The sequence below is a fragment of the Phoca vitulina genome, unplaced genomic scaffold (assembly GCF_004348235.1).
Source record: "Phoca vitulina isolate PV1807 unplaced genomic scaffold, GSC_HSeal_1.0 scaffold1, whole genome shotgun sequence".
NCBI lineage: Eukaryota > Metazoa > Chordata > Mammalia > Carnivora > Phocidae > Phoca > Phoca vitulina.
In genome coordinates, this window is record NW_022589704.1 from 59,665,285 (window position 1) to 59,692,227 (window position 26,943).

General features: G+C 36.3%; 2 protein-coding genes and 1 pseudogene across 2 annotated transcripts in view; 2 read left to right on the plus strand and 1 right to left on the minus strand.

Annotated features, from left to right (window-relative positions):
* Window positions 1-26,943, plus strand: part of SLC25A12 (solute carrier family 25 member 12) — a 198,042-nt gene that overhangs the window by 16,434 nt on the left and 154,665 nt on the right. The gene's annotated exons all lie outside the window — the stretch shown is intronic.
* HAT1 (histone acetyltransferase 1) overlaps window positions 1-26,943 on the minus strand; it is a 62,921-nt gene that overhangs the window by 3,904 nt on the left and 32,074 nt on the right. The window contains exons 5-10 of the mRNA XM_032408179.1: window positions 21,685-21,864; window positions 21,287-21,408; window positions 20,682-20,786; window positions 20,259-20,365; window positions 10,587-10,738; window positions 7,036-7,152 (exon numbers count right to left, since the gene is read on the minus strand). Of these exons, the coding sequence (XP_032264070.1) occupies window positions 7,036-7,152; window positions 10,587-10,738; window positions 20,259-20,365; window positions 20,682-20,786; window positions 21,287-21,408; window positions 21,685-21,864 (783 nt within the window). The remainder of the gene's footprint in view (window positions 1-7,035; window positions 7,153-10,586; window positions 10,739-20,258; window positions 20,366-20,681; window positions 20,787-21,286; window positions 21,409-21,684; window positions 21,865-26,943) is intronic.
* On the plus strand, window positions 12,808-16,700 carry LOC116637520 (annotated as a pseudogene).

The window sequence follows — 26,943 nt, forward strand, 5'->3', positions numbered from 1 at the left end:
AATACTTCTAGACTATCAAATTTTGTTGCAAATAACCTATAAAATGAATCCTGTGCTGGTAACATACTGTTTTAAATTATTATGCTGTTCTTAAATTTGAGAGTTTACATCCCCAATTTATCACCCCCCGACCTTCAATTTCTTCATTGGATGTCAGAATTAATCACTATTGTAATTTCTATTGGTATGATGGAAAATTTATGAATTAGCAGTGCCTGGGTGGCTCAGTCTATTAAGCATCTGACTTGGGCTCAGGTCATGATCTGAATGGAGTTCTGTGTCAGGCTCCCTGCTCAGTGGGGGGGTCTGCTTTTCCCTCTGCCTCTCTACCCTCCACCCCCATCCCCCCCACTAGTGTTCAGTGCTTCCACGCTCTCTCTCAAATAAATAAATAAAATCTTTTAAAAAATGATAAAATAAAATACATAGGAATAAAAATATCTATAAATAGCTTTATGGAAAAAATATAAAACTATATATTTAAGCTCCTCATGAACATGTAAGGTATGATTCAATTTTAAAAAACAATTCGAGGTTATTTGCTTTATTGGCCTTTAATATTCCTTAAATTGTATATATTCCATTGTCTATAAGTATATTACAAATTAATCTTTTAAAGAATGTGTAAAAAAACACTTAAAAAAACCCAAATTGATTTGGGGAACACCCCTATCCAGCAAAGTGAAATACACTGGGAGAACAAATGAAACAATGAAAGGTAGAACCCCTAAGATTGGAATAGATATTCTATAAGCTTTGGAATAATTTTTTTTCCACCAAAACCAAAAACTTAATTCCTTTATAGATTAGGGCAGTTCATAATTTTTAATTAATGAAGACAAATCAAAGATGGCATTATTTTAAACTTATTTATGTTAACATTTGGCTTGGATATGAATTTTTCCAGAAAATAATCCTTTCTTTTTGCCTAGCTTTCACATGTTCCTAGAGGGCTTACAAATACAATCTCAAAAATGCTACCACCTCTAAGGGCTCCTTAATTTCCTTTAGCTGAACTAGTTAGTCACTTTTGTGAAGTACAGAGATAAGGATCTTTCATAAGAATTTTAAAATAATAATGGTGTGGAAGCATATTAATTCCAAAGACTTGTCAAACATCTTTTAAAACATGCACCACTGTATTTTATTTCTTTCTGTTCAGTTCCTAACTATGGAGGCATTTCCATTTTATGGAAGGGAAGCCTAATACCCAGGTATTAATGTTGTCAATAGTTACACAATTTCTAAAAGAACCAGATCTCAAAACTGAGTTTCCAGATTCCAAATGCAATGATATTAACAATGATTCTAAATTTTATATTTGTAAACCAACTAAGAATTAAAATAGTCCCATGAAACAATATAAAAGCTTTATAATGCTAAAACCAAACAGCTAAACCAATTTTTCTTTTTTTAGCCAAATGGTTCAAATTTGTCTTTTTTTGAATACCTGAAAATCACTTCTGTACAAGAGATGGATTTACTTTTTGTGCTTTAAAAAAATGATTCTAGTTGATATAGGTTATTCCCCCCCCATTTTGGCATTGATACAAATGAATTACCAGTGTTTAAAGACTTTTAATGCCAGGTACAAGTACTTCTAATAGCTACCCAAATAATTTCTTAGTGGGAGAGTGTGTTTAGACTGACAGGTAACCTTGATTCCTCAAATAGAGGCAGCACAGAATTTGCTATCAATAAATAAATAATTTCATACCTCAGCAATAACAGTGACAATCAAAATTATAATTTTTCATAAAATGTGAAAGTAAACATGTAAATTTTATACTCCAAACTTTCCCTATTAGGCATAATTTTAAAGACCTAAAAAAGTTCTAAATCGCACTCATTATTAAGCAATTTTACTTTATTCTTTTTTTTTTTTTTTAAAGATTTTTTTTATTTATTTGAGACAGAGAATGAGAGAGAGAGAGAGAGCACATGAGAGGGGGGAGGGTCAGAGGGAGAAGCAGGCTCCCTGCCGAGCAGGGAGCCCGATGCGGGACTCGATCCAGGGACTCCAGGATCATGACCTGAGCCGAAGGCAGTCGCTTAACCAACTGAGCCACCCAGGCGCCCGAATTTTACTTTATTCTTAAATACAATTTTACATCTGAGAATACTGTAATAACACAACAAAGTACATAATATCATACTGGAACAACAAATTGAAGAAAATCATCTGCATCCATTCAACAAGGAAATCACAGCACTCCTCCCATGCCTATTGGACATTTAACTCATTTCTAGACTTTCTTAAAGTTTGTGGTAGATTTCCTACCCCAAGCATTGGGACTATCAACCTAAAGTGGGGGGGGGGAACCCTCAAGTTTTCTTGTTTTTCTCAATGGGATAGAATACTGGATAACTGAACTTATTAAAATGTACATTACTATAAATACAGTTCAAGCAAGCCTCTGAAGAAGAAATGATCTGTGTATAATCTTTAGTGCAAGGATGGTGATACTCAGCTGTGTTAAGAACCCAAAGAATTTAATAACCAGTTTTCAATTGTCTTTCAGATAGGTCAACTTGTTTGCAGGTGAGGATACTTAATATAAAAAATCAAATCATTACCATTCTTTAAGAGTAAAAAATACTTGCTTTTATGAACTACAGAAATTCCTATTTGGCATGAGTTTGTGACCACTTAGAATTCATCATCTCTCATGTGCTACATCTGTCTATATAAAACATCAAATAATTATCTAAAATGCATAATTCAATAAATTATTTTACTTTACTGAAATAGTTTAGTAAAGGCACACCTCAATTTACTGTGCTTCGCAGATACTCTGTTTCTTTACAAAGCAAAGCTCTGTGGCAAACCTGCGTCCAGCAAGTCCACTGGCACCATTTTCCCAGCAGTATTTGTTCACTTCACGTCTCTGTGTCTCATTTTGGTAATTCTTGCAAGATTTCAAACTTTTTCATTACTATTATATTTGTGGTGGTGATCTATGATCATTGTTCTTTGATGTTACCATTGTAATTATTTTGGGGCACCACACACTGAGCCACAGATGATGAACTTAATGGTGTGTGTATTCTGACTGCACCACCGACCAGGTGTGTTCCCCCCGCCCCAGGTCTCCCTATTCCCTGAGACACAACAATATTGAAATTAACCCTACAATGGCCTCTAAGTGTTCAAGTGAAAGGAAGAATTGCACATCTCACACTTTAAATCAAAGCCAGAAATGATTAAGCTTAGTGAGAAGGCATACTGAAAGCTGAGATAAGCCAAAAAGTAGGTCTCTTGTGCCAAACAGGCAAAGTTGCGAATGCAAAGTTCTTCAAGGAAATTGAAAGTACTACTCCAGTGAACGCACAAATGATAAGAAAGCAAAACAGCCTTACTGCTGATACGGAGAAGGTTTTAGTGGTCTGGATAGAAGATCAAACCAGCCACAACACTCCCTTCAGCCAAAACCTAATCCAGAGCAAGGCCCTAACTTTCTTCAATTCTCTGAAGGCTGAGAGAGATGAGGAGGCTGCAGAAGACAAGACTGAAGCCAGCAGAGGTTGGTTCCTGAGGTTTAAGGAAAGAAGCCATCTCCATAACATAAAAGTGCAAGGGGAAGCAGCAAGTGCTGATGCAGAAACTGCAGCAAGTTCTCCAGAAGCTCTAGCTAAGATAATCAATGAGAGTGGCTACACTAAACAAAAGATTTTCTTTTTTTTCTTTTTTTTTTTTTTTTTTAAAAGATTTTATTTATTTCCTTGACAGAGAGAGACACAGCGAGAGAGGGAACACAAGCAGGGGGAGTGGGAGAGGGAGAAGCAGGCTTCCCGCCGAGCGGGGAGCCCGATGTGAGGCTCGATCCCAGGACCCTGAGATCATGACCTGAGCCGAAGGCAGACGCTTATCGACTGAGCCACCCAGGCGCCCTAAACAAAAGATTTTCAATGTAGACAAAACAGCCTTCTTCTTCTTTTCTTTTAAGTAATCTCTATACCCAACGTGGGGCTCAAACCCACGACCCTGAGATTAAGAGTCACATACTTTTTTTTTTTTTTTTTAAAGATTTTATTTGAGAGAGAGAAAGAGAGAGAAAATGAGTGGTGGGGAGGGGCAGAGAGAGAGAGAGAGAGAGAGAAGCAGACTCCCTGCTGAGCAGGAAGCCCAACGTGGGGCCCGATCCCCAGACCCTGGGATCATGACCTGAGTTGAAGGCAGACACTTAACCGACTGAGCCACCCAGGTGCCCTGAGTCACATGCTCTTCTGACTGAGCCAGCCAGGCACCCCAAAACAGCCTTCTTTTGGAGAAGATGCCATCTAGGACTTTCATGGCTAGAGAGGAGATGCTTGGCTTCAAAGCTTCAAAGGATACGTTGAGTCCCTTGTTTAGGGTTTAATCACAGGTCCCTAATGCAGCTGGCGACTGAATTGAAGCCAATGCTCAATGACCATTCCAAATATCCTAGGGCCCTCAAGAACTATGCTAGTTTTACTCTGCCTATGCTCTAAGGGAAAAACAAAGCCTAGATGACAGCACATCTGTTTGCAACACAGTTTACAGAATATTTTAAGCTCACTGTTGAGACCTACTGCTCAGAAAAAAGGATTCCTTTTAAAAGATCACTGCTCACTGGCAATGTACCTGGTTACCCAAGAGATGATGGAGACGTACAACGAAACTGATGTTGTTTTCATGTCTGCTAACACAATATCCACTCTGTAGCCCATGAATCGAGGAGTAATTTCAATTTTCAAGTCTTACTATTTAAGAAGTACATTTCCTAAGGCTGTAGTTGCTGTAGATAGTGATTCCTCTGATAGACCTAGGCAGAGTAAACTGAAAACCTCTGGAAAGGATTCACCACTCTAGAGGCCAGTAAGAACACTCATGATTCATGGGAAGAGGCAAAATATCAACCTCAACGAAGGGAATGTGGAAGAAGTTTATTCCAGCCCTCATGGATGACTCTGAGGGGTTCAAGACTTCAGTGAAGGAAGTAACCACAGATGTAGTGGAATAGCAAGAGAACTAGAATGCGAAGTGGAGCCTGAAGGTGTGACTGAATTGTTGCAATCTCATGATAAAACTTGAACAGATGAGGAGTTGCTTCTTATGGATAAGCAAAGAAAGTGATTTCTTGAGATGGAAACTATTCCTGATGAAGATGCTGTGAAGGAGTTAGAATATTACATAAATTTAGTTGATAAAGCAGCAGCAGGGTTTGTGAGTACTGACTCCCAATTTTGAAAAAAGTTCTATTGTAGATAAAATGCTATCAAACAGCATCGCATACTATAGAGAAAGGAAGAGTCAACTGATGTGACAAACTTCACTGTTGTCATATTTTAAGAAACTGTTATAGCCAACCTCAACCTTCAACCACCCTGATCACAGTCAGCAGCCATTAACATCAAGGTGAGACACTCTACCAGCAAAAACATTATGACTCACTCAAAGCTCAGATAATGGTTACCATTTTTTAAGCAATAAAAGTATTTTTAAACTAAGGTACGTCAGTTTTTAAACATAATGCTATTGTACACTAAGCAAAATACAGTATAGTGTAAACGTAACTTTTATATGCACTGGAAAACCAAAAAATTCATTTGACTTGCTTTACTGCAATATTCATTTTATTGCAGGGGTCTCAAACTGAACCTGCAGTATCTCCGAGGTGTGCCTGTATTCTGAAATGCTGCCATAACATCGCATTACACTGTTTTATATGCCCAAATTTCAACATAAAGACATTTTCTAGATGACAAATTAATATTACGTCAAAACTTAAAACTTTTGGAAAGAACCATTTTTACCAATTTTCTGTGTTTCTGAAGTGATAAATATCAAAGAATAAAATGCTACTTTGAACAATTTGGGGGAAGAGAGACCATGACAATGTATTACAACCTGTTTTAGGTAGTCCATAAGACAGAAAATTTTTGGATTTGTCATTTATGTTCCCAGGTACTGCACTGTATAAGCCTATAGGTATAGTGTATATAAATGTAGCAACCACATGTCAGGTGTTCATTATTTATTGAACAAATTAACAAATATTCTCCCCAATCAGCTTACTGCAAAGCTGCAGCTATCACAGCAAATCCTCATTCACACAGGCTGTCATGGGCAATATCTACCTCAATAATAGCCAAATGATGATGAGGAAAAACCTGAGCTAGGAGGGCAAGTTTCTGAGAGGAAAATATGGGAGATCAGAAAATGGGTAGGGGGTAGAGGGCAAGAAGAAAAAAAAAGTAAATAATATTATGCTGCAGTTTCAGCTATGGTAAAGTACAGAGGTTAAAAATGGCAATGAAGGCCATATTTAGGAAGAAGGGAGCAATTGCAAAGACAATATATATAACAACTAGGAAACTAGAGACTTAGAACAAGTTTAGTTTAGAACAAACTGGAGACTATTAACCAGATAACTTATTCAGGAAAAGTCTGAGCATTCAGATTTTTAAAAGATGGCAAACATATGAAATAAAAAGTAACCATGGGTATACTATCCTTGGGATTAGTTTTTAAGTGAATAAAAACAGATTTATAGCTTACCTGGGAAATTATGACAGTAAGACTTCTTATAACTAACTGGAAGAATATTTTCACTTTTGTAAAAGTTAATTTAGGAAAATGATTTGGACTGTCCCATCCACCAGCAATTGCTACACTTTCTTCTCCACTTTATTATTTATATATTTAAAAAAAATTTTTAAAGTAAACTCTACCCCCAATATGGGGCTTGAACTCTTGACCCCAAGATCGAGTCACATGCTGTACAGACTGAGCCAGCCAGGTGCCCCTCTTCTCCAATTTTATTTATTTATTTTTTATTTTCTAAAGATTTTATTTATTCACCTGAGAGAGAGAAAGAGCACAAGCCAGGAAGGGGCAGAAGCAGACTCCCCACTGAGCAGGGAGCCCAACATGGGGCTCGATCCCAGGACCCTGAGATCATGACCCGAGCCAAAGGCAGCCATTTAACCAACTGAGCCACCCAGGTGCCCCTCTTCTCCATTTTTAAACAGTGACAAGAATATAATGTTTAAGACTCTGGAAAGTCCTACCTTATATGGACTAATTAGTCTTCTTTTAATGTCCAGTCTATAGCTTCTGTATTGTTCAGCATTACTCATGTCAGTTACCAGTAGTCGAAGAATTTCATAAACCCGCCTAGCATGTTGCTTAATGAAACAAAAGAAAAACATGAACACTTTTAATTACAAAATAGTGACACTTTCCCAAAAGAACACAGGATATACTGAGTATCTGCTATGGGCCAGAAATTGTGCTAGGTACCGGATGAAACACAATAAAAGACAGTCTCTGCCCTTGAGGAACTAGCAGCCTAATGGATAACACGAATGACTGAGGTATGGTTAATTTAATGATGGAAATATGAGTAGGGTATTATGGTAGCATAGCCTGGGAATGGTGTAAATGTTAGAAGAGGATTCCTGGGGAAAGAAAACCTGAGCTAAATCTTAAAGGGAAGAGACCACGCCAGTCTAGAAAGAGGAGAGGGCACTATGAGTGTACAAGTGCACACAGCACACACGTGCAAGTGCAGCTTGACATGGCTGGAGCACAAAATGAAAAGTAGTGAGAAGTGACGTGAGGACAGAGCAGAAGCACAGAGCCTTACATACTATATTAAAGAGGTGGGCTTTTATCTAGTAGGTGATGGATTTTACTTTTTATTTTATTATTTTTAAAAGATTTCATTTATTTTAGAGAGAGAGTGTGTGAGCAGGGGGAGGAGGAGAGGGAGATCATCTCCAGCAGACTCCACACTGAGCACAGAGCCCGATGTGGGACTCGATCCCAGGGCCCCAAGATCATGACCTAAGCTGAAACCAAGAGTCATACGCCTAACTGACTGAGCCACCCAGGCGCCCCCAGTTGATGGATTTTAAATGGGGGCGTGAGCAAAGTGCACAAATATGAGTTTTAAGGAGAGCATTCTCGGGGCGCCTGGGTAGCTCAGTCGTTAAGTGTCTGCCTTTGGCTCAGGTCATGATCCCATGGTCCTGGGATCAAGCCCCATACTGGGTTCCCTGCTCTGCGGGAAGCCTGCTTCTCCCTCTCCCACTCCCCCTGCTTGTGTTCCCTCTCTTGCTGTGTCTCTGTCAAATAAATAAAATCTTTAAAAAAAAAAAAAGAAAGGAAAAGCATTCGCTCAGCTACATAGAAATGGTAGCAAAAAGAAGGGCAGGGAGACCAATTAAGAGGCTGTGCTATTAAATCAGGCAAAAAATGATGAAGGCATGAACTAAGAACCAGTAAGAATACTAAAAGAACAAGGATTCTAATACAGAGAAGAGGAAAGGTTGGGTGTGGAGGGTGTGGAATGACAGTGAGTTTTCACAGCCTAGGAGAGATTTAGAAGGCACCAGAACATATAAATCTGAAGAAGACTCTAGTCTAAGAATGAGGATTTAAGCAGTATTAGTTTACAGGCAAGAGTTAAAACCATAGTATTGGTTGGAAAGCATAAACAGTGAAAAAATGAGGGAGAGGTCAGAACCCTGTAGTACAGTGACAATTACAGGGCAGAGAAAAACAAAGAAATATTAGAAAAATCAAGAAATCTTGGTATCACTGAAGCCAAAAGAGTAGCCCATAGTTTTTTTGTTTGTGTTGTTTCACTTATGTATTTAATTGGGGGTGAGGGAGAGATTAGGTATAGGTAGATTGGGAAGATGATGTTTGAACTTTCTGGAAGGGACACCTGAACAAATGAATATCTGGCAAGGCAAAGATGGAGGAACAGGAGAAGGGGGTATCAAGGGCAAAGGGCGTAGTTAATGTAAAGCAATATAAAAGGAAGAAATATGTAGCATAGCTGGGAAATAACAAGAGGTTTAGTAATGCCAGAGCATGTAGGAAGGTGGCAGAAAGTTGAGTCTACCAAGATTGGTGGGGTCCAAATTATGATGGGCTCAGTGTGCCATACCAAATTTTAATTCCTTTAAGAAAAATAAAAAAAGCATGACTTTGAAAAATGTGTTCATATTCTCTTTCTTTTAAAAGCTGAGCTGTTGAATAAATTCTCTAAGGTTTAATATAGTCTGGATATACCAAATATTTCTAAGACATATATTTATCTTAAAACCAGGAAGCTATTAAAGTGTTTTAATGTAGGAGAAGATGGAAAGTTTCAGTTCAGATTAAGCTGCTGAAGGTCAGTGACCAGGAAACATTTTTTACTTTTTTTTTTTTTTTAAAGATTTACTTATTTATTTTGAGAGAGAGAGAGAATACTAAGCAGACTCCCTGCTGAGCAGGGAGCCAGATGCAGGGGCTCAACCCCACAACCCAAGATCATGACCTGAGCTGAAATGAAGAGTCGGACACCCAACTGACTGAGTCACCCACGTCCCAGGAAACTTTTTATATACAGTGCTGGGAGTACAAGAGGAAAATCTACATTGGAGAGTTAGATGAGATCTCCCAGGTAGAGTAAGGAAAATGAGAGAAAATGAGGACTGAATAAAGAACTTTGGGGAAGAATTATCTTTAGGGAACATACAGAAGAGTAAGCCAGTAAAAGTATCTCAAAAAAGATGATCATAGTACTAAGTGAAAAAAATCAGGAACTATAATACCTTAGAAGCAAGGGAGGAGAGGGTAACAGTATCATATACTAGTCCTTATTATTGGAATATACTTCACATCTCTTTTTTGAAAGATTTATTTATTTTGAAAGAGAGCATGCATGTGAGCGGGGCCCCAGGGTAAAAGGAAAGAAACCCAAACACACTCTATCCTGAGCCCAACACGGGGCTCAATCCCAGGACCCCAAGATTACCTGAGCTGAAATCAAGTCTGATACCAACCAACTAAGCCACCCAGACGCCCCTCACATACTTTCATAATCCAAATCCTACCCATTCTTCAAGGCTTAGATCAAATGCATCTCCATCCCATGAAAAACTCTGATTCCCTTCCATACACAAATATAATAAACTAAACTCCCTCCTCTGAACTGCCAGATTATTTTTTCGTACCTATTTTAGGATATTTACTACTTTAAAATTCAAATATATAGAAGTATATATACTTCTCCACATGTATTAACTATTTTGCCATATCAAACGTTTTCTTAAAAAGTAAAAATAAGGGGCGCCTGGGTGGCTCAGTCATTAAGTGTCTGCCTTCGGCTCAGGTCATGGTCCCAGGGTCCTGGGATCGAGCCCCGCATCGGGCTCCCTGCTCCGCGGGAAGCCTGCTTCTCCCTCCCCCACTCCCCCTGCTTGTGTTCCCTCTCTCACTGTGTCTCTGTCAAATAAATAAATAAAATCTTAAAAAAAAAAAAAAAGTAAAAATAAGATCATACTATTTTGTTCTGCTTGTTACACTTTTTTAAATATAGCCATAATATCAACTATCTTCCCATTCTATTAATGAGGAAATTAAATTGCCCTAAGTCACAGACTAAGTGCTGTAGCCAGATCTTAACCCAGACAATTTGGCTTCAGAGCCTGTACTCTCAACCACTGCTACTTCCCACACATGTATTCTTAATGTACTTGCAATGTTTAAGTTACATACTTAAACAAAAAAAAGAAAGAAAACTTCAAAACTGAAATTTTTTTCTTCTACAAAATAAAAATACCTTATTTATTTTGAACTTCTGTTGTGCCTCTATCGCCATATCTTCACTGAATCCTTGCATCAACTTTTCCCGGGAAAAACAGGGCAAATCTTGACAAAGCTTCACAAGCACAAAGTCTCTTAATTTCACATAGCTTTTGGATGGATCTTCCGCTAAAGAAAAGGCAGAATAACATTTCCCTTACCCAACATAATTCATCATTTGCGATCTCAATATACATGCTAGGCTAGAAAAACAAATATTCTTAAAAGAACTATACAAGGGAAAAGGTACAATGAGAAAGGATTATTCCTTATTAATCAAACAACAGCACCATTATCTTTGCCAAATAAAATTACAGGTGCAAACAATCCTGAAAAAGAACAAAAGAAGACTCACATTTCCTGATTTCAAAAATTACTACAAAGCTACAGTAATCAAGACAGTATGGTGCTGGCATAAGGTCAGATATGTAGATCAATGGAAATGGATTGGAGTTAAAAATAAACCCCTACATTTATGGTCAATTAATTTTTGAGAAGGGTGCCAAGACAAATCAATGAGGGAAAGAATTGTCTTTTAATAAGTGGTAGTTGGACAACTGGATCTCCACAAGCAAAAGAATGAAGTTGGACCCCTTTCCTCACACCATATAAAAAATTAATGCAAAATGAATCATAGACCTAAATGTAAGGGATAAGACTATAAAATTCTTAGAAGAAAACATAGGAGTAAATCTTCATGACCTTTGGTTAGGCAATGGCTTCTTAAATAATAGAGCCAAAAGCACAAGTAACAAAAGAAAAAAATAGATAAATTGGACTATATCAAAATTTAAAACTTTTGTGCTCAAATGATACCATTAAGAAAATGAAAAGACAACTTACAGAATGGGAGCAAATATTTGCAAGTCATATATATGATAAGGGGCTTGTATCCAGACTTTATATATAAAAGTTTTACAATTCAATAAGAAAAAGAGAACCCAATTAAAAAAACAAAGGATCTAAACAGACACTTCTCAAAAAGATATACAAAGGGACAATAAGCACATGAAAAGATGCTCAACATCATTAGCCACACAAAAAAAAATGCAAACCAAAAACACAATGAAATAAAATTCCATCCACTAGAACGACTAGAATAAAAAAGTAACAAATATTGATGAGAGTGTAGAGAAACTGAAACCTTCATACTACTGGTGGAAATGTAAAATTGGTACAGCCACTTTGGAAAATAGCCTGGTGGTACCTCAAAAGGTGAAACATAGTTACCAGATTTTCCACCATTTCTACTCCTAGGTATGTACCCAAGAGGTATGAAACATAGGTCTGCACAAACACCTGTACACAAATATTCACAGTAGCACTATTCCTAAGAGCCAAAAAGTAGAAACAACCCAAATGTCCATCAATTGATAAATGGATACATAAAATTTGGTATATCTACACAATGGGAATATTCATTGTCAATAAAAAGAAATAAAGTACTAATACATGCTGTAATAAGGATGAACCTTGAAAACATGCCAAGTGAAAGAAACATGATACATTATGTGAACTTCAATGTCCAGAATAGGCAAATCTATAGAGACTAAAAGTAGATTAGTGGTTGCCTAGAGCTGGAGGGGTATAGGTGGTGGGGGGTGGAAGAGGAAAGGAGTGACTGCTAATGAGTACTGGGTTTCTATTTTGGGAGAAAGGAATATTCCAAAATTAGATTATGATAATGGCTACACTGTAAATATTTCAAAAATTGTACAATTTAAGTGAATTGTATGATATGTTAACTATATCTCAATAAAGCTGTTTATTAAAAAAAGTCTGAGCAAGGGGTAATGTTTTATGATTCTGAGTCATTATCCAATCCTCCATTCATTCAATCTGTATGCACCGAATACCTTTTTTTTTTTTTTTTTTTTTTTTTTAGTTATTTGACAGAGAGAGAGAGAGCACAAACAGCGGGAGCGGCAGGCAGAGGGAGAGGGAGAAGCAGGCTCCCCGAGGAGCAGGGAGCCTGATGCGGGGCTTGATCTCAGGACTCTGGGATCATGCCCTGAGCCAAAGGCAGACACTTAACCAACTGAGCCACCCAGGTGCCCCGTACTGAATACCTTCCTAATGCCTCCTTATGGTATTAACATCATATACATGTAATTATTAAGTAAGTATTGTATGACTATTGCTTTAAAGTGAAATCCTGTCACTGTATCAGTTTGGTATGAAATTATGGTTTATTAGGAATGTACACAGATGATGAACAAAATAACAAAATAAACTTAAGTACAGACCCTGTCAAAAGCCAGAGACAAACAGGAAAACCTGAAAGCAGCAAGAGGAAAACCACTCATCAGAAACCACAGATGGCCAGAAGTTAGCGGGGTGATATATTCAAAATACTGAAAGAAAAATAACCGTCAAACAAGAATTCTATATCCAGCAAAATTATCCTTCAAAATGCAGGTAAAATAAAGATATTCTCAGAAAAGTAAAGATCAAAGAAATGTGTTACTAGCAGACCTGCCCTTACAAGAAATACTAAAGAAGTTCTTCAGGTTAAAAGAACATGATACCTCAAATCTATATGAAGAAATTAAGAACACTGGTAATTAATTATGAAAATAAATGTAAATGTTGGTATAAATATATTTTTCTCTTTTCTCCTCTCAACTTCTTTAAAAGACAATTACATTAAAAATAATTATAAAACCAATGTTTGGTACCTAACATATAAAAATGTAATATATATGACAACAGTAGAACAATGAGGGGAGGAAGAATAATTACAATGAAAGAATTTATTTTACTGGAACTGAATATTAATCTGAGGTAAACTGTGATAAATTAAGATGCATATTGTAATCCCCAGAGAAACCACTAAGAGAGTACCTTAAAAAAAAAAGTGAAAAACAAAAACAAAACAAAGGAATTAAAACTGTTCATTTAAAATATATCTATTTATAGGGTGCCTGGGTGGCTCAGTCGGTTAAGCATCTGACTCTTGATCTCAGCTCACGTCTTGATCTCAGGGTGGTGAGTTCAAGAACTGTACTGGGCTCCACGCTGGGCTTGGAGCCTATTTAAAAAAATAAAATAAAATAAATCTATTTAACACAAAAGAAGGCATCAAAGGAGAAACAAAAGTAGAACAATGAAAAGCAACATAGAGAAAACAAACAGCATGACGGGAGGCATAATTCCAACCATAGTGATAATTACATTAAATCTAAATATACTAAAGACTCCAATCAAAAAGCAGAGATTGTCACTGGATAAAAAAAGATCCAACTATATGCTGTCTACAACAGAATCATTTTAGATTCAAAGGCTGACAGTCAAAGGATGAGTTTAAGCATTAGCACAATAAAAAACAACTGGGAAAAAATACAGTCCAAAATGAAAAAAATTACAAGAGGAAAAAAAAGGCACCTTTTATAATGACAAGTTAATTCATGAAGAAGATGTTAAAGTTATAAAAAGACACACACAACTAACAACAGAGGCCCAAAGTAAATGAATTAAAAGCTGACAGAATGAGGGGAAGAAATAGACAATTCAACAAAAATAGCTGAAAATTTCAATACTACTCAATAATGGCTAGAACAACCAGACAGAAAAATCAGCAAATCTAGAGAAGACTTGAACGGTTCTATCAACTAACTTGACTAGCTCGTAGTTAGGTAACATTTCACCCAACAACAGCAGAATACACATTCTTTTCAAGCACACATGGAACATTCTCCAGCATAGATCATAGGTTGGGCAAAAAATCAGTAAACAATGGCCCATTGGCCAAGTCTCACCTATGGCAACCAAAAAACATATATGGCTTTGCAAAGCATAAAATATTTATTACTTAGCCCTTTAAATAAAAAGTTTGTGGACCCCTAAGGTAAACCATAAAACAAAACTCAGTAAATGAAAAAGAACTAAAGTCATACAAAACATGCTTTCTGACAACAACAGAATTAGACATCAAAAGAAGGAAATTTGGCAATCCACAATATTTGGAAATTAAACAACATGCTTCTAAATAACCCATGGATCAAAAAGGCATAAGAAGAGATTTTGAACCAGGGCACCTGGCTGGCTCAGAGGGTAGAGCATGCGACTCTTGATCTCAGGATTGTGAGTTTGAGCCCCACATTGGGTATAGAGATTACTTAAAAAAAAAAAAAGAGAAAAGAACAAGATATTTTGAACTGAATGAAAGCATTTATGAAAATGTATGTGGGGGCGCCTGAGTGGCTCAGTTGATTAAGCGTCGGCCTTCGGCTCAGGTCATGATCCCAGGGTCCTGGGATCGAGCCCTGCGTCCGGCTCCCTGATCAGCAGGAAGCCTGCTTCTCCCTCTCCCTCTCCCACTCCCCCTGCTTGTGTCCCCTCTCTTGCTGTGTCTCTCTCCGTCAAATAAGTAAATAAAATCTTAAAAAAAAAAGAAAATGTATGTGATCAGTTAAGACAGTGCTTATATTCATATATAAATATACATGTTACAAATAAATATGGAAGTATTTATATGTTTAAATGTCTATATTAAAAAAGGAGGACATCAAATCAAATTAAAAACCTAAGTTTCAGGGTGCCTGGGTGGCTCAGTCGGTTAAGTGTCTGCCTTTGGCTCAGGTCATAATCCCGGGGTCCTGGGATAGAGCCCTACATCCAGCTCCCTGTTCAGCGGGGAGCCTGCTTCTCCCTCTCCCTCTGCTGCTCCCCGCTGCTTGTGCTCACTCTCTCTCAAATAAATAAAAACAAACAAAAAACACCTAAGTTTCAGTCTTCATTAGAATAAGAGCAAAATGAACCCCAAGAAACAAGAAGAAAATAATAAAAATCAAAGTGGGAATCAAGCCGAAAACAGAAAAAGAAAGTTTATGAAAACACAAGAGATCTTATATAACCAAAATAATTTTGAAAAAGAACACGACTGGAATACTTTCTGATTTCAAAACTCAACAGAAAGGCTGAGGCACTACTGCTGCAGGAGCCGTGACACATAAAAAGGGAGCAAGGGAGGCCACAAAGGCCTAGCCGGCAGTACATGAGCCCCTAGGAAAAGGATACACAGCTCTAGGCTGGAAAGCAAAAGGCCAGGGAAGAGGAGAAGCAAGGAAAGAAGCTGAGGATAATGAAGATGACCACCAGCAAAGGTGTGAAATGGCTCATCAACATCAAGAACCACAACCGGGTGGCACACATAATCAGAAAGGTAACACAGATGGATCGGGACAAGTCAAAGGAGCTTTCAAGGAAAGAAGACAGAGAGAAAGCAAAAGAACATTACATTAAAATGCATTTAGTGGGAAGACAGAACAGGCCAATGTTGACCTCACCTGGCTGGAGATCAGCCATAAAGAGCGGAAAGAAGTGCAGGAGGTCACCAGGAAGAAAGAAGCAAGAAAAGCAAAAGATGCAAATTTATCAGGAAAATGAATGCAATTACTTACTCCAAATAAGTAAGCGTGGCCTGTGGGAGGAAGTGGGCCCTACTGCCAGGACCTCTGCTGTGTCTTGCCCACTCTATGCCCTGGTGTCACTGAAGCAGCCCCTCAGAGCTAGAAGCCCCCCTGTGGCCTGGGGCCTCCTCTTCATCATCTTGGCACATAAATCATTTGGGGGGAAAGGAGAGCTGGGGGACTGGGGAGGGAATCTTTGAGACAAAAAGATAAGGACTGTATTTCCTATGTAACCAATGGAATGGTTTTGTCTTCAGAATTTAGAATCTCTGTTGGGGGGAAGAGGGAGTATACAGGAGGTGGGTTAAGAAGTTTTCATTTGCCAGGTAGATTGCACCATAAGGGGCGGTTGTGCTGGGGTCAGCTACTGATGAGTTTGCAACAACCGGACCTGGACTGTGTTGCGTGGGTGCTCACTCAGAAAGAGACTATACTTCGAGTCTCTGAGGGTCATGGCTCGTCCCTGGCCAGCCCCCTCTAACTGCCTTTCCCTCCCCATTCCCAGCCACCTGGCCAGGGCCAGTATCCATTTTTAACCCTACTCATCTATCATTTCAAAAAACTTCTGTTTACTCTGCAGCACCCAGGCAAACCACACTCCACAAATTCAATGTATGTATTTGGCATATTAAACTTCACATTATCATTTAAAAAAACCCAACTCAATATAAAGCTACAGTAAACTAATCAAGACAGTATGATACTGGCATAAGGATAGACATATACAGATGATTAGAGTCTAGAAATAAATCTTTACATTTATGGTCAACTGATTTTCAACACAGGTACCAAGACAATTTAATAGGGGAAAAACAGTCTTTTTAAGAAATGGTATGGGATTAACTGGATAGCCAAATGTAAAAAGATGATTTTAGAAACTAACACACAAAAACTAACTCGAAATGGATCACAGACCTCAATGTAAGAGACTGGGAATAGGGACTGCCTGCAAATGGACATGTGGGATCTCTTTACTGTGATAGAAATATTCTAAAACAGGACTGTGGCTGCAAACTAGGCAGACACACTAAAACTCACTGAACTGTACACTTAAAATGGGTGAATTTTATGGTATGGAAATCATACCTCAATAAAGTTGCTTTAATTAAACCTCTACTAAGTGACAAAAATTCTCAAAGAAGCATCTCTTTAAAAAAATTTTTTTAAAGTACTAAAGTACTAACAAATGAGGCTCAAGCTTATTCAATGTCAATTTTTCCAAGTCTACCTCTTCTAAACTGATTTAGAAAAAAGAACTGTGTTGCTAATATCCAATTTGAAATAAAATTTAGTATGAGTGATAGCTTAAGTAACTTATATGACCTCAGAAGATTAGGAAAAAACATATCCTAGGAAAAAGAATGACAGTTGAGAATAATCTAAAAACTCATGCCATATTCCTATCAGAAATTTGCACACAAATTAAAAAAAAAGGCAAAAAATTTCCATTTAGCTTTACATAAGCAGTTATAGACTGACAATATAAGGGGCCAAGTCACCATTTCAATATTTAAGCACTTTAACCAAAAGTGTCAGACTGAAAATGAACTTAAAATAGTGATACTCAATAATTCGTGACACCTTTCAATTCCTTTGTTTCTGTGCTACAAAGATAAGCAATACATTTAAAAGATGAAATTTTCTTGAGTATAAATCTATAGTGACTTGCAAAATCAAAAACTGAGTTTTTTCCAAATACATCATCTAACAATTTAAGTGCTCCTCTATCATTTTTTTAAAAAACCTCTCAATATTAATGTGCTATATTAGAGATAAAATCATACAAAATGAGATAGCACAAACCACCTAAGTATAAAAAGCTTATAGATAATTCTATATTCCATTCCAGTACTATAAGGCATATTTAAAGGACACTTATAATTAGCTCTTAATACACAACTAATAGATTAGTAATATTGATATATACTCCAGCCCAAGATCAGTTTCTATTGCCAAACGCATCTCTTCATAATTCTAGAAGAAACAAATCATTGATTCAATTTACAAGGTCACACAACTGAGGTGTACTCAAATCTTAAGATAGTGACATCCTCAACAGGAAGATGTACATGATATAAAGAACTGTCTTTCAGTATTTTACTTTAAAATTAAGTGCTAAAAAAAGAAAATGAATGGCAATTACACCACAAACACCTATCTATCCTGTAACATAGGCCCGTCAATGTTAACTTTTAATTATTACTATATCTGGCTGTATGTCAAGTAAGCAAAAAGCCATCTCTATATAAAGAATATTCGGGATTGCAAAGGGAGATCCAGAACCTGCTAAAGATCCAAAAAGTTAAAAATATATATACAAAATAATGGAGAAACAGGAACTAAAATGACTAAAAAGTGCAAAATTCTGTTATTTTCTTTTTTAAAAAGACTGGGTATGGAAATCTAAAAGAAATATCTTCATGAAAACAGCTGATAAGACATTTTTAGTAATTTATAATGCTGAGAAATGTTAACGCTGAAAATAAAAGCTGATATCTAGTTTTCAAATTCAGAAGTCCTTTAGCACGTTTAGTCTTTTCTCTTTGGAGACTTCAGTTTGGAATGAATAAAGGCTACCACTATTGATGACTCTTCACTGACATTTAAGAAATAAAATTCTTTATCTGCTAATTGGTGCTAAGTATCAAGGACTTTATTGGTTGGAGTAGACAGAAGAAAATGGTTAAGAGGCTTCACAGAAACAACTCCTGCTGGCACATTACCCACTAGAGAAGACAAAGACTACTTATGTGAACTCTAAGTCTCTAGATTAAAATCACCAAAAAAAGTCCCTTCGTGTAACACCAAGTCCAAGCTCTATAAAGTAAACAGAAGCTAAACAATTTTAGCTTAGTTAAAAAGAAGTGTAATCATTTTTATTATGTTTCTATAATTTTTCACTTAGCTAGTAAAGGTGTCACTTAAACAATTTGTAACTTTTGATATAAACCAACTTAAGCAGTTACTTCTTTATCTCCCAAATTTCTAAACCATTTCACAGTAGCACAAAAGTCAGATGAAAAAATAATTCAACTCTATGAACATGGAACTCCCTTTTAAAAACAAAATGTTTTTTATTACTCTACAGGATCAATTCAGAATCTCTTTTGGAGTAACTTTAATTTTATTTACTCTGTACAAGCAAAACCACTACATTACATGAAAAGCTAAAAATCTGCCTGTTAGCCTATTTATATTCTTTTCACAAGCCTACTTATATTCTTGCTAGTCCCACATCCAGTACTTTTTTTTTTTTTTTGGTGTCCTTAAACGAAGTGGTAAAATAAAATGCCAAAACATAATTTTTAAAACAAATTAAATTTTAGTGTGTGTTAAGCATTGCAGTTTTTATTTTTTTTAAGCATTGCAGTTTTAAAAACAAAAATGTACTCAAACTGTTATGAATTAATAAAATGTAATACCTAATTTGGATATGAATATCTGGTATCATATTTTTCATGAAGAAAAAAAAGGGTGACTTTCAGTTTAATCAGCAACTTTCTGAGTTAACAAATTTGAAAGTGTTACTCAGGGGAAAGAAAATAATGACAACATAAATGTTCCAGGGCCACTTTGTTCTGTGGTAGCTCACATGTTTACATACTATCATCTGTAACCCCATCTAATGATGACTTTAAAGAGGAAAGTCTCTCTCCTTCTCCTAAGAATCCTATTCATAATACTTCTTCTCTGGCTAATTCATAATGAAAGATGTTTCCAAAACAAATAGGCCTGCATTTCACCTTATAAACTACTGGTGTGAAGGCATGCATTTTAGGAATAAAAAACACATGCCTTAAGAAATGTGTATTCTATTCAGGAATTATTTGCCTTGGTTTTTCTTTCTCAGTGAGGTTTAGAATATTCTTCCTCTACATGAAAATTAGAGAAGGGCCTTTGAGCAATGCAATGGTTGGCCAAATAAACTGAACTAAGTCACACCACACTTACAAAGTACATATACCTGACCACGATTTCCCAATATACATTCAATTTATTATCTTCAATCTGTTCAATTCATAAAGCACTTCTTACTTGGATATACAATCCAATCACACCAAAGGCTTATTATAACTTAAAATGTAACCATATAAGCCATCTTTACACAGTTCCAAAAAGACCCCAAGAGAATGCTGCTATTTAAAACAGAATAGTTATTTTTGACAAAACCAAAATTAATCAGTAAAGAAGAGATTCTTTAGAAAGGCTCTTTCAGTAACAAATCAAATTTTACATACCTGTAATATCAAGAACAGAAGGAGATGCAATGTAGTATCTATGAACTGTTTCAAGAAGTTGAGCACCATGGCCTTGACCTTGAAATGGAGTCAGTATCAGCATCTGACTACAGTAAAGAAATGATTGTAAAATTAAAATATCACAACATGATCTGTTTAAAAATTGCAAATCACTGTAGTATTAACATTTTAAAGTTAGTGGGTTTTTTTTCAGTCAACCTTCAAGAAATCCAAAAATTGAGATACTCAAAATTGGTTTAATCTTCTACAGTTTCAAAGGGAACAATGAAATAAATCAGTACATAGCCAATGAATAATGGTGATTTTTTTAAACAAATCAACACTATTATAACAAGTATTGGAAACTTCAGCAGTTCCTTCTTCTGAAATAAAAGACAAGGCACGTGTTATACCACCAATTACCTTACACGTGGCCGGGTTTTGTCTGGGTACACATAGTAATTATAGACTGTCATGTAGCCTACGGTCGCAAAGAGCGTAGCTCCATCCTTATTATACTTCTCAAATCTGCAGATAAAACAGAAAGCCAAGCAGGTCAATTACAGTCGCGCTCCCATGCAGTGTCCATTTTCTTTTCCATTCTCTGACTGAATTTTCAGTGTCAGCAAGCTACTCTGTGAGGGCCCAATGGGTACACCTGCTATGTTCTGAATGTACAATTCACTTAATTGGTGTGCAGCAACTTGGATAAATCAGACCTCTTTACATCACTTCAGTGCACTTGCCTATTATAAAGATGAATAGGTGGCAAGTAAAAGAAAACACAGGCAAAGCTCATTTTACTGTTTAAGCCTACATTCAGGGTCCTAACGGACAACAGCATTTAATTCAGCTCTATTCTCAAGGTCTCCGAAAGCATAATGAAGGAAAACTCAAGCCTCATAAACAATAGTTTTTCTTTCCTGGGAAAAATATCATTATACTGTCCCAATAATTGGGCCGCCACAATTAAAATGCTGGCTTTGTGGAGGTAATAAGGTCTACTGTTGCTTTAGAACTGTACTTACACTAGAAAGTAGTGCCATCTTTCATCATCCACGTCAATAAAGCTAGCAGTTTCAATAAACCACATCAAAAAGGTCTGAAGCCTTTCATGATATTCTCGAAAGCCTCTACATGTCATGTCAGCCTAGGGAAAAAGCCAGGAAAAGTCAGGTGAAACTCATCACAGAGGTAAGTGAAAGTCTGTAGAACACAAAACTATCCTGTGGGAAAGTGTTTAGAAGTCTCAGATTAAGATGTGTACACAGACACACACACAAAATAGATCTTTGTTTTTAATGCTGACAGAAACTTGTTTCCTGAAGCTAGAAATGAGTCAATGAAAATAACACAACAAAACAGCATACAGGTTTCAGGCAAATGGAGCACTTTTTACCCAAGAAATATTCAGATTTATCTTTACCTTGTATATCTGAAAGGTAAAGTTTTCCCCTCCTGTTGGACTGAGAACAGAGTATGTATGGAGTAAGGTTCCAAATGGCTTGAAATCAACTTCTTTTTCCAGCAAAGAGAGAAAATCATTTGTGTTTGTACAAAATCCAGGTGGGATGATTTGTCTAATTTTGCCCTCAACATCATCTGCCTAAAGAATAGAAGTTAAAAGACATAAGAAAAAATTCATAACAAATTTGACTTTTAGTTGAATATGCTTATTTCTTTGAAATGGACAAAACTCACAAAAATCACAAAACTGCAGTTCACAGTTAAAGAAGTAAACACATTGAGAACTGGGAAAGGATGAATTTTGTGTGCACGAGAGACTATCACCCAAATCTGAGATGAGCAGAAGTGTAATACAAAAATAAAAAAGGAGAGACAGGTAGCCTGAAATCAAATACAAGAATGAGGACTATGCTACTGAAATTTCTAACAGCATCTACAAAATGCTGACTATATCCTTTCAGTACAATTTGAACTGGCCCAAACAAAAGGCTGCTTATTATTTTATGTACGTCAAGGAGGCGATATTATCCAAGACATGAAAAGATCACAAACAGTGGTAAGGTGAGGCTATAGTCTGACCAAACAAAAAGCAAACTCACATTGAACAAGTGGACAGGTCATAACTCCCTCATACATTAAACTCAGTATTAACATGATAATTTAAAAAATATACCCACTTAGGACATACATAATTTATATGAATGAATATATTATCCACTCATCTCTATAATGTGACACAATTTTTATAGACTTGGATTTGTGACAGTAAAAAGAGACAAGCCTGGACAACAAAATTAAACTCAGAGACTAAAATTACCCTTGTTAAACAACCTCAATGAATGTTAAAACTATCAGCTGAGCAGACTTCATAATCCCTTTCAAAACCCCAAAAGACCACTTGATTGAATACATTTACTACTTCTCTTTAACCATGAATATTTGATGAAGTCTTACAATAAAGTATTACTGCTTCTCACCAGGCAATAAAACTTAATGAATTGGTCTCAACTTAACAAAACCTTATCCCTCAATACAGTCCCTAAAAGCCTGACATTACATTCAACAAAATGAGCTTGCATTCTATTCAAACTTTTTCCTGAACAATGAGGCCAGGTTTTTACTTAATGGAGTTTGCCGTGAGTTCAGCTGTAATGTTTGTATTGTATCTATTTCCACAAGGACTGACACAAGAACACTTTGTGTTAACTTACTAAGCAGCTCTTTCATACCGTTTACATGCATGATGGGTATTAGTTCTAAACCAAGACCCTTGCTACTTAGCATTCAAAACAGGGAAATTAAGATGCTTAGGACAAAATACACTACAAAAGGCTAATACAACATGCTACTAATTCCTGTCCTTTCAACCATCTTTTAACTAAGTAGAAGCAATGCACCTGCAGATGAATAGCACTTTATTATCATTCAGTTACATTTTAGGATAGAGAACCAAGCAAGGATGGAGTTTATCACAAACAAGTTTTATTTTCAATGCTCTGGTACCACCAACATTTATACATAACTTGTTTATAGCTATAAAAAAAAAAGAAGAGCTATTATTTAAAATATAGCTCTTCAGTATTTTACCCAACAGCTTATTTCTAATATGTATTCATTTACCCTCTAAACCAAATAAACTGCATTTGATATTTTTTGTTTAAACTGCTATCTAATGTGAAGAAACTATCTTTAACATATTTTATAGAATATATACAATTTCAGTAATTACCACAGGAAACTGTAATAATAAGGAATAGTCTTAATGGGTCTGATGTGTGGCAATTAAAATCCATAGTAGTAATGGGTAAAGTAGTATTTTAGTTCAAGGTAAAAAAAAGTCAAGAAATGCTTTTTAAATAAAGAGGTTTATAATCTATCAGTTTAAAACACTTCAAAGCATTTAGAGTGTATTTAATTCTAACTTTTAAAAACTTTCCCCGTATCCTGTCTTCTCAACAAGGCATTGCAAAGTATGATCAAATAACTTCACACATCTTGCATCAAATGTACTTCAAAGATTTCTTAGAAACTGTAAGTTTCAAGTAGCAGTTCTGGTGGAAGACAGAGCAACCCAAAGGTTTGAGCTCAACAAAGCTGAAAGAGAGTTAACTTTCAGTCTTCAAAGGATACCTATATATTGTAATAAATATCTTCAAATAAATATTTTGCTCTGGGCAAGTTTACACATTACTTTAAGAACTTTTACAGGAGAATAAAAGGCTAAGTTTAAAAACAAGGACTCTGTTATACATAACAGATTTGAGAAAATGTGTATCAGATATATTACATAAAATATAGAACATAAAACCAAAGGACTCTTCAAATGTAGAATTCAGAATCTTGCTTCACTAGAGGAAAAACGTATGCATTTCTCTTTAGATTCTGTTTTAAGAAAAAAATCCTATAACCACTTGTTTTAGAGATCTATACTCTTCTAATTGAGTTCAGTTAAATATTCATTTTTCATATTGGATTACTGGCCAGATAATAAAATCATCACTACAGAAAAACCCATCTCATCAATTTAAAAAGAATTTTTATTTTTAAAATTTTTATTTATTTATTTTAGTAGGCTCTAAGCCCAAGATGGGGCTTGAACTCACAACTCTTAGATCAAGAGTCACATGCTCCAGGCACCTGGGTAGCACAGTCAGTTGAGCATCGGACTCTTGGTTTTGGCTCAAGTTGTGATCTCCGGGTCATGGGATCGAGCCCCACACTGGGCTCCATGATCAGCCCATGGAGTCCACCTGAGTTTCTCTCTCCCTCTCCTCCTCTTCCCCCCACTCTCATGCAAGTGTGTGCACGTGCTCTCTAAAATAAATAAATCTTAAAAAAAAAAATTGCATGTTCTAGTGACCGAGCCAGACAGGCACTCTCTCTTCTCATCTTTCTAAAATTCAATGTTGAATCAAAGATTAACTGAAAACTTTTAGTTCCAATGCTTGTGGCTAAAAGTTCAGATTCTATTTCTGAAGATCACTGAAAAATTCCCTACCTTCAAGGATATTATTTTAAACTTCAATTAAACTTATGGAAAAATATACTTATAGAAAAGATAAGAAGGGGCGCCTGGGTGGTTCAGGTGGTCAAGCATCTGATTCTTTATCTCAGCTTGGGTCTTGATCTCAGGGTCATGAGTTCAAGCCCTGCACTTGGCTCCATACTGGACATGGAGCCTACTTTAAAAAAATTAAAAAAAAACAAAACCTGTGTTTAAAAAAAAAAAGAAATTAAGCTGAATAGATCAAGGATCCAGAATACAACCTGATCTATTTAATTAATAAAGGCATGCCTTTCAAATGTTTTCCAAACATTTAGCAATAGCTTTTTAAAAAAGGAAAGTATAAAGGTAACTATTCTATTTAGTTCTTAGGTCAGTCATGATGAAACGTTTTAGATTGTATACTCTCTCACTACGGTCATTTCAACTTCCATGAAGCCATTTTTGCTTTTCCTCATCACTGCATAAAGAATGTGCCTGAAAATAAGTGGTAGTCTGCTATGATATAAATATGTTTACACTTTATTTGTATTTGTCCACATTTGAAAACCAAATTACATCTTTAGGATCTTTTCCTAAATAGCACCATTTGCGTAAATTTGTCTATGGTGAGTTATTTTTGAAATAGCGATTAAAAAAGGCATGTTAAGTAGGTGGTCCTTTTACATGGCGAAAGTGGTAGGCTTAATTAACACTGACTAGAATTCTAAGATTACCTAAAATATGCTACAAAAACAAGCCAAAAAATTTCCATATCTACTTAATTTGCTCAATCTTACATTACCTGACAACATTTAAGCTGTGGAAATTTGAGTATTGTTAAAGAAATTAAGTGTGAATTTTTTCGCTACTGGAAAAACAAAGGCGGTATCCTGTGATTTATACTGCACTGGTGTTTTGCTACCTAAAACTCACATAAAATTCTAAGACAGAAATCTCAATATATAATTTTAAAGCTTTTCATATATTTTATAAAAAGCATTACTCATGAAAAACAGTTACAATTATCAAAAAAAGTATAGTGAAATATTATTAACGTTATTTTTTCATTTCAAGATTAAATTTTTGTAAGTACACAGGGTTTTTCTATAAGAGGCTAAAGAATCCAGAAATTTTTTTTAAGATTTTATTTATTTATTTTGACAGAGAGAGACACAGCGAGAGAGAGAACACAAGCAGGGGGAGTGGGAGAGGGAGAAGCAGGCTCCCCATGGAGCAGGGAGCCCAATGCGGGGCTCAATCCCAGGACCCTGGAATCATGACCTGAGCCGAAGGCAGACGCTTAATGACTGAGCCACCCAGGCGCCCCTCCAGAAAATTTTAAAAATCTGCTCTCATCTACTCTCAAATTCAATCCATATTAGTGGGAGACAAGGATAAAATAGACAACTGAAGTTCACAGATAATACAAACTGCACCCTGTATTTCAACTCCCTCTGCCAAACCTTTTCCCAGAAATGCTAGCAATTAGCAAGACTGAACAATCTTAGTCATACACCCTTACACTAAAAGGCAATGAAATTAACTCAAGAGAAAGCAGGAGGCTCTGAAAAGTATAAGATGAAAGAAACTGCAGACAACACAAATAAATGGAAAGATACACTGTACTCATGGTTTAGAAGAATTATTGTTATTAAAATGTTTGTACTACTCAAAGCAATCTACAGATTCAATGCAACTTCCCTCAAAATACCAATGGCTTTTTCCACAGAACTAGAACAAACAATCCTAAAATTCGTATGGAACCACAAAAGGTCCTGAATAGCCAAAGCAATCCTGAGAAAGAACAAATCTGGAGATCTCACGCTCCCTGATTTCACAGTATGCTAGACTACAAAGCTATAGTAATCAAAACAGTATGGTACTGGCACAAAAACAGACACAGAGATCAATGCAACAGAATAGAATGCCTAGCAATAAACCTATATATATATATATATATATGGTCAATTAATCGATGACAAAGGAAGCAAGAATAAACAATGGGAAAGACATGGGTGCCTGGGTGGCTCAGATGGTTAAACGTCTGCCTTCAGCTCAGGTCATGATCCCAGGGTCCTGGGATCGAGTCCCGCATCGGGCTCCCTGCTAGGCGGGGAGCCTGCTTCTCTCTCTGCCTCTGCCTCTGCCTCTCTGACTCTCATGAATAAATAGATAAAACATTTAAAAAAAAAAAAATGGGGAAGACAGTCTCTCCAATAAATAGCATTGGGA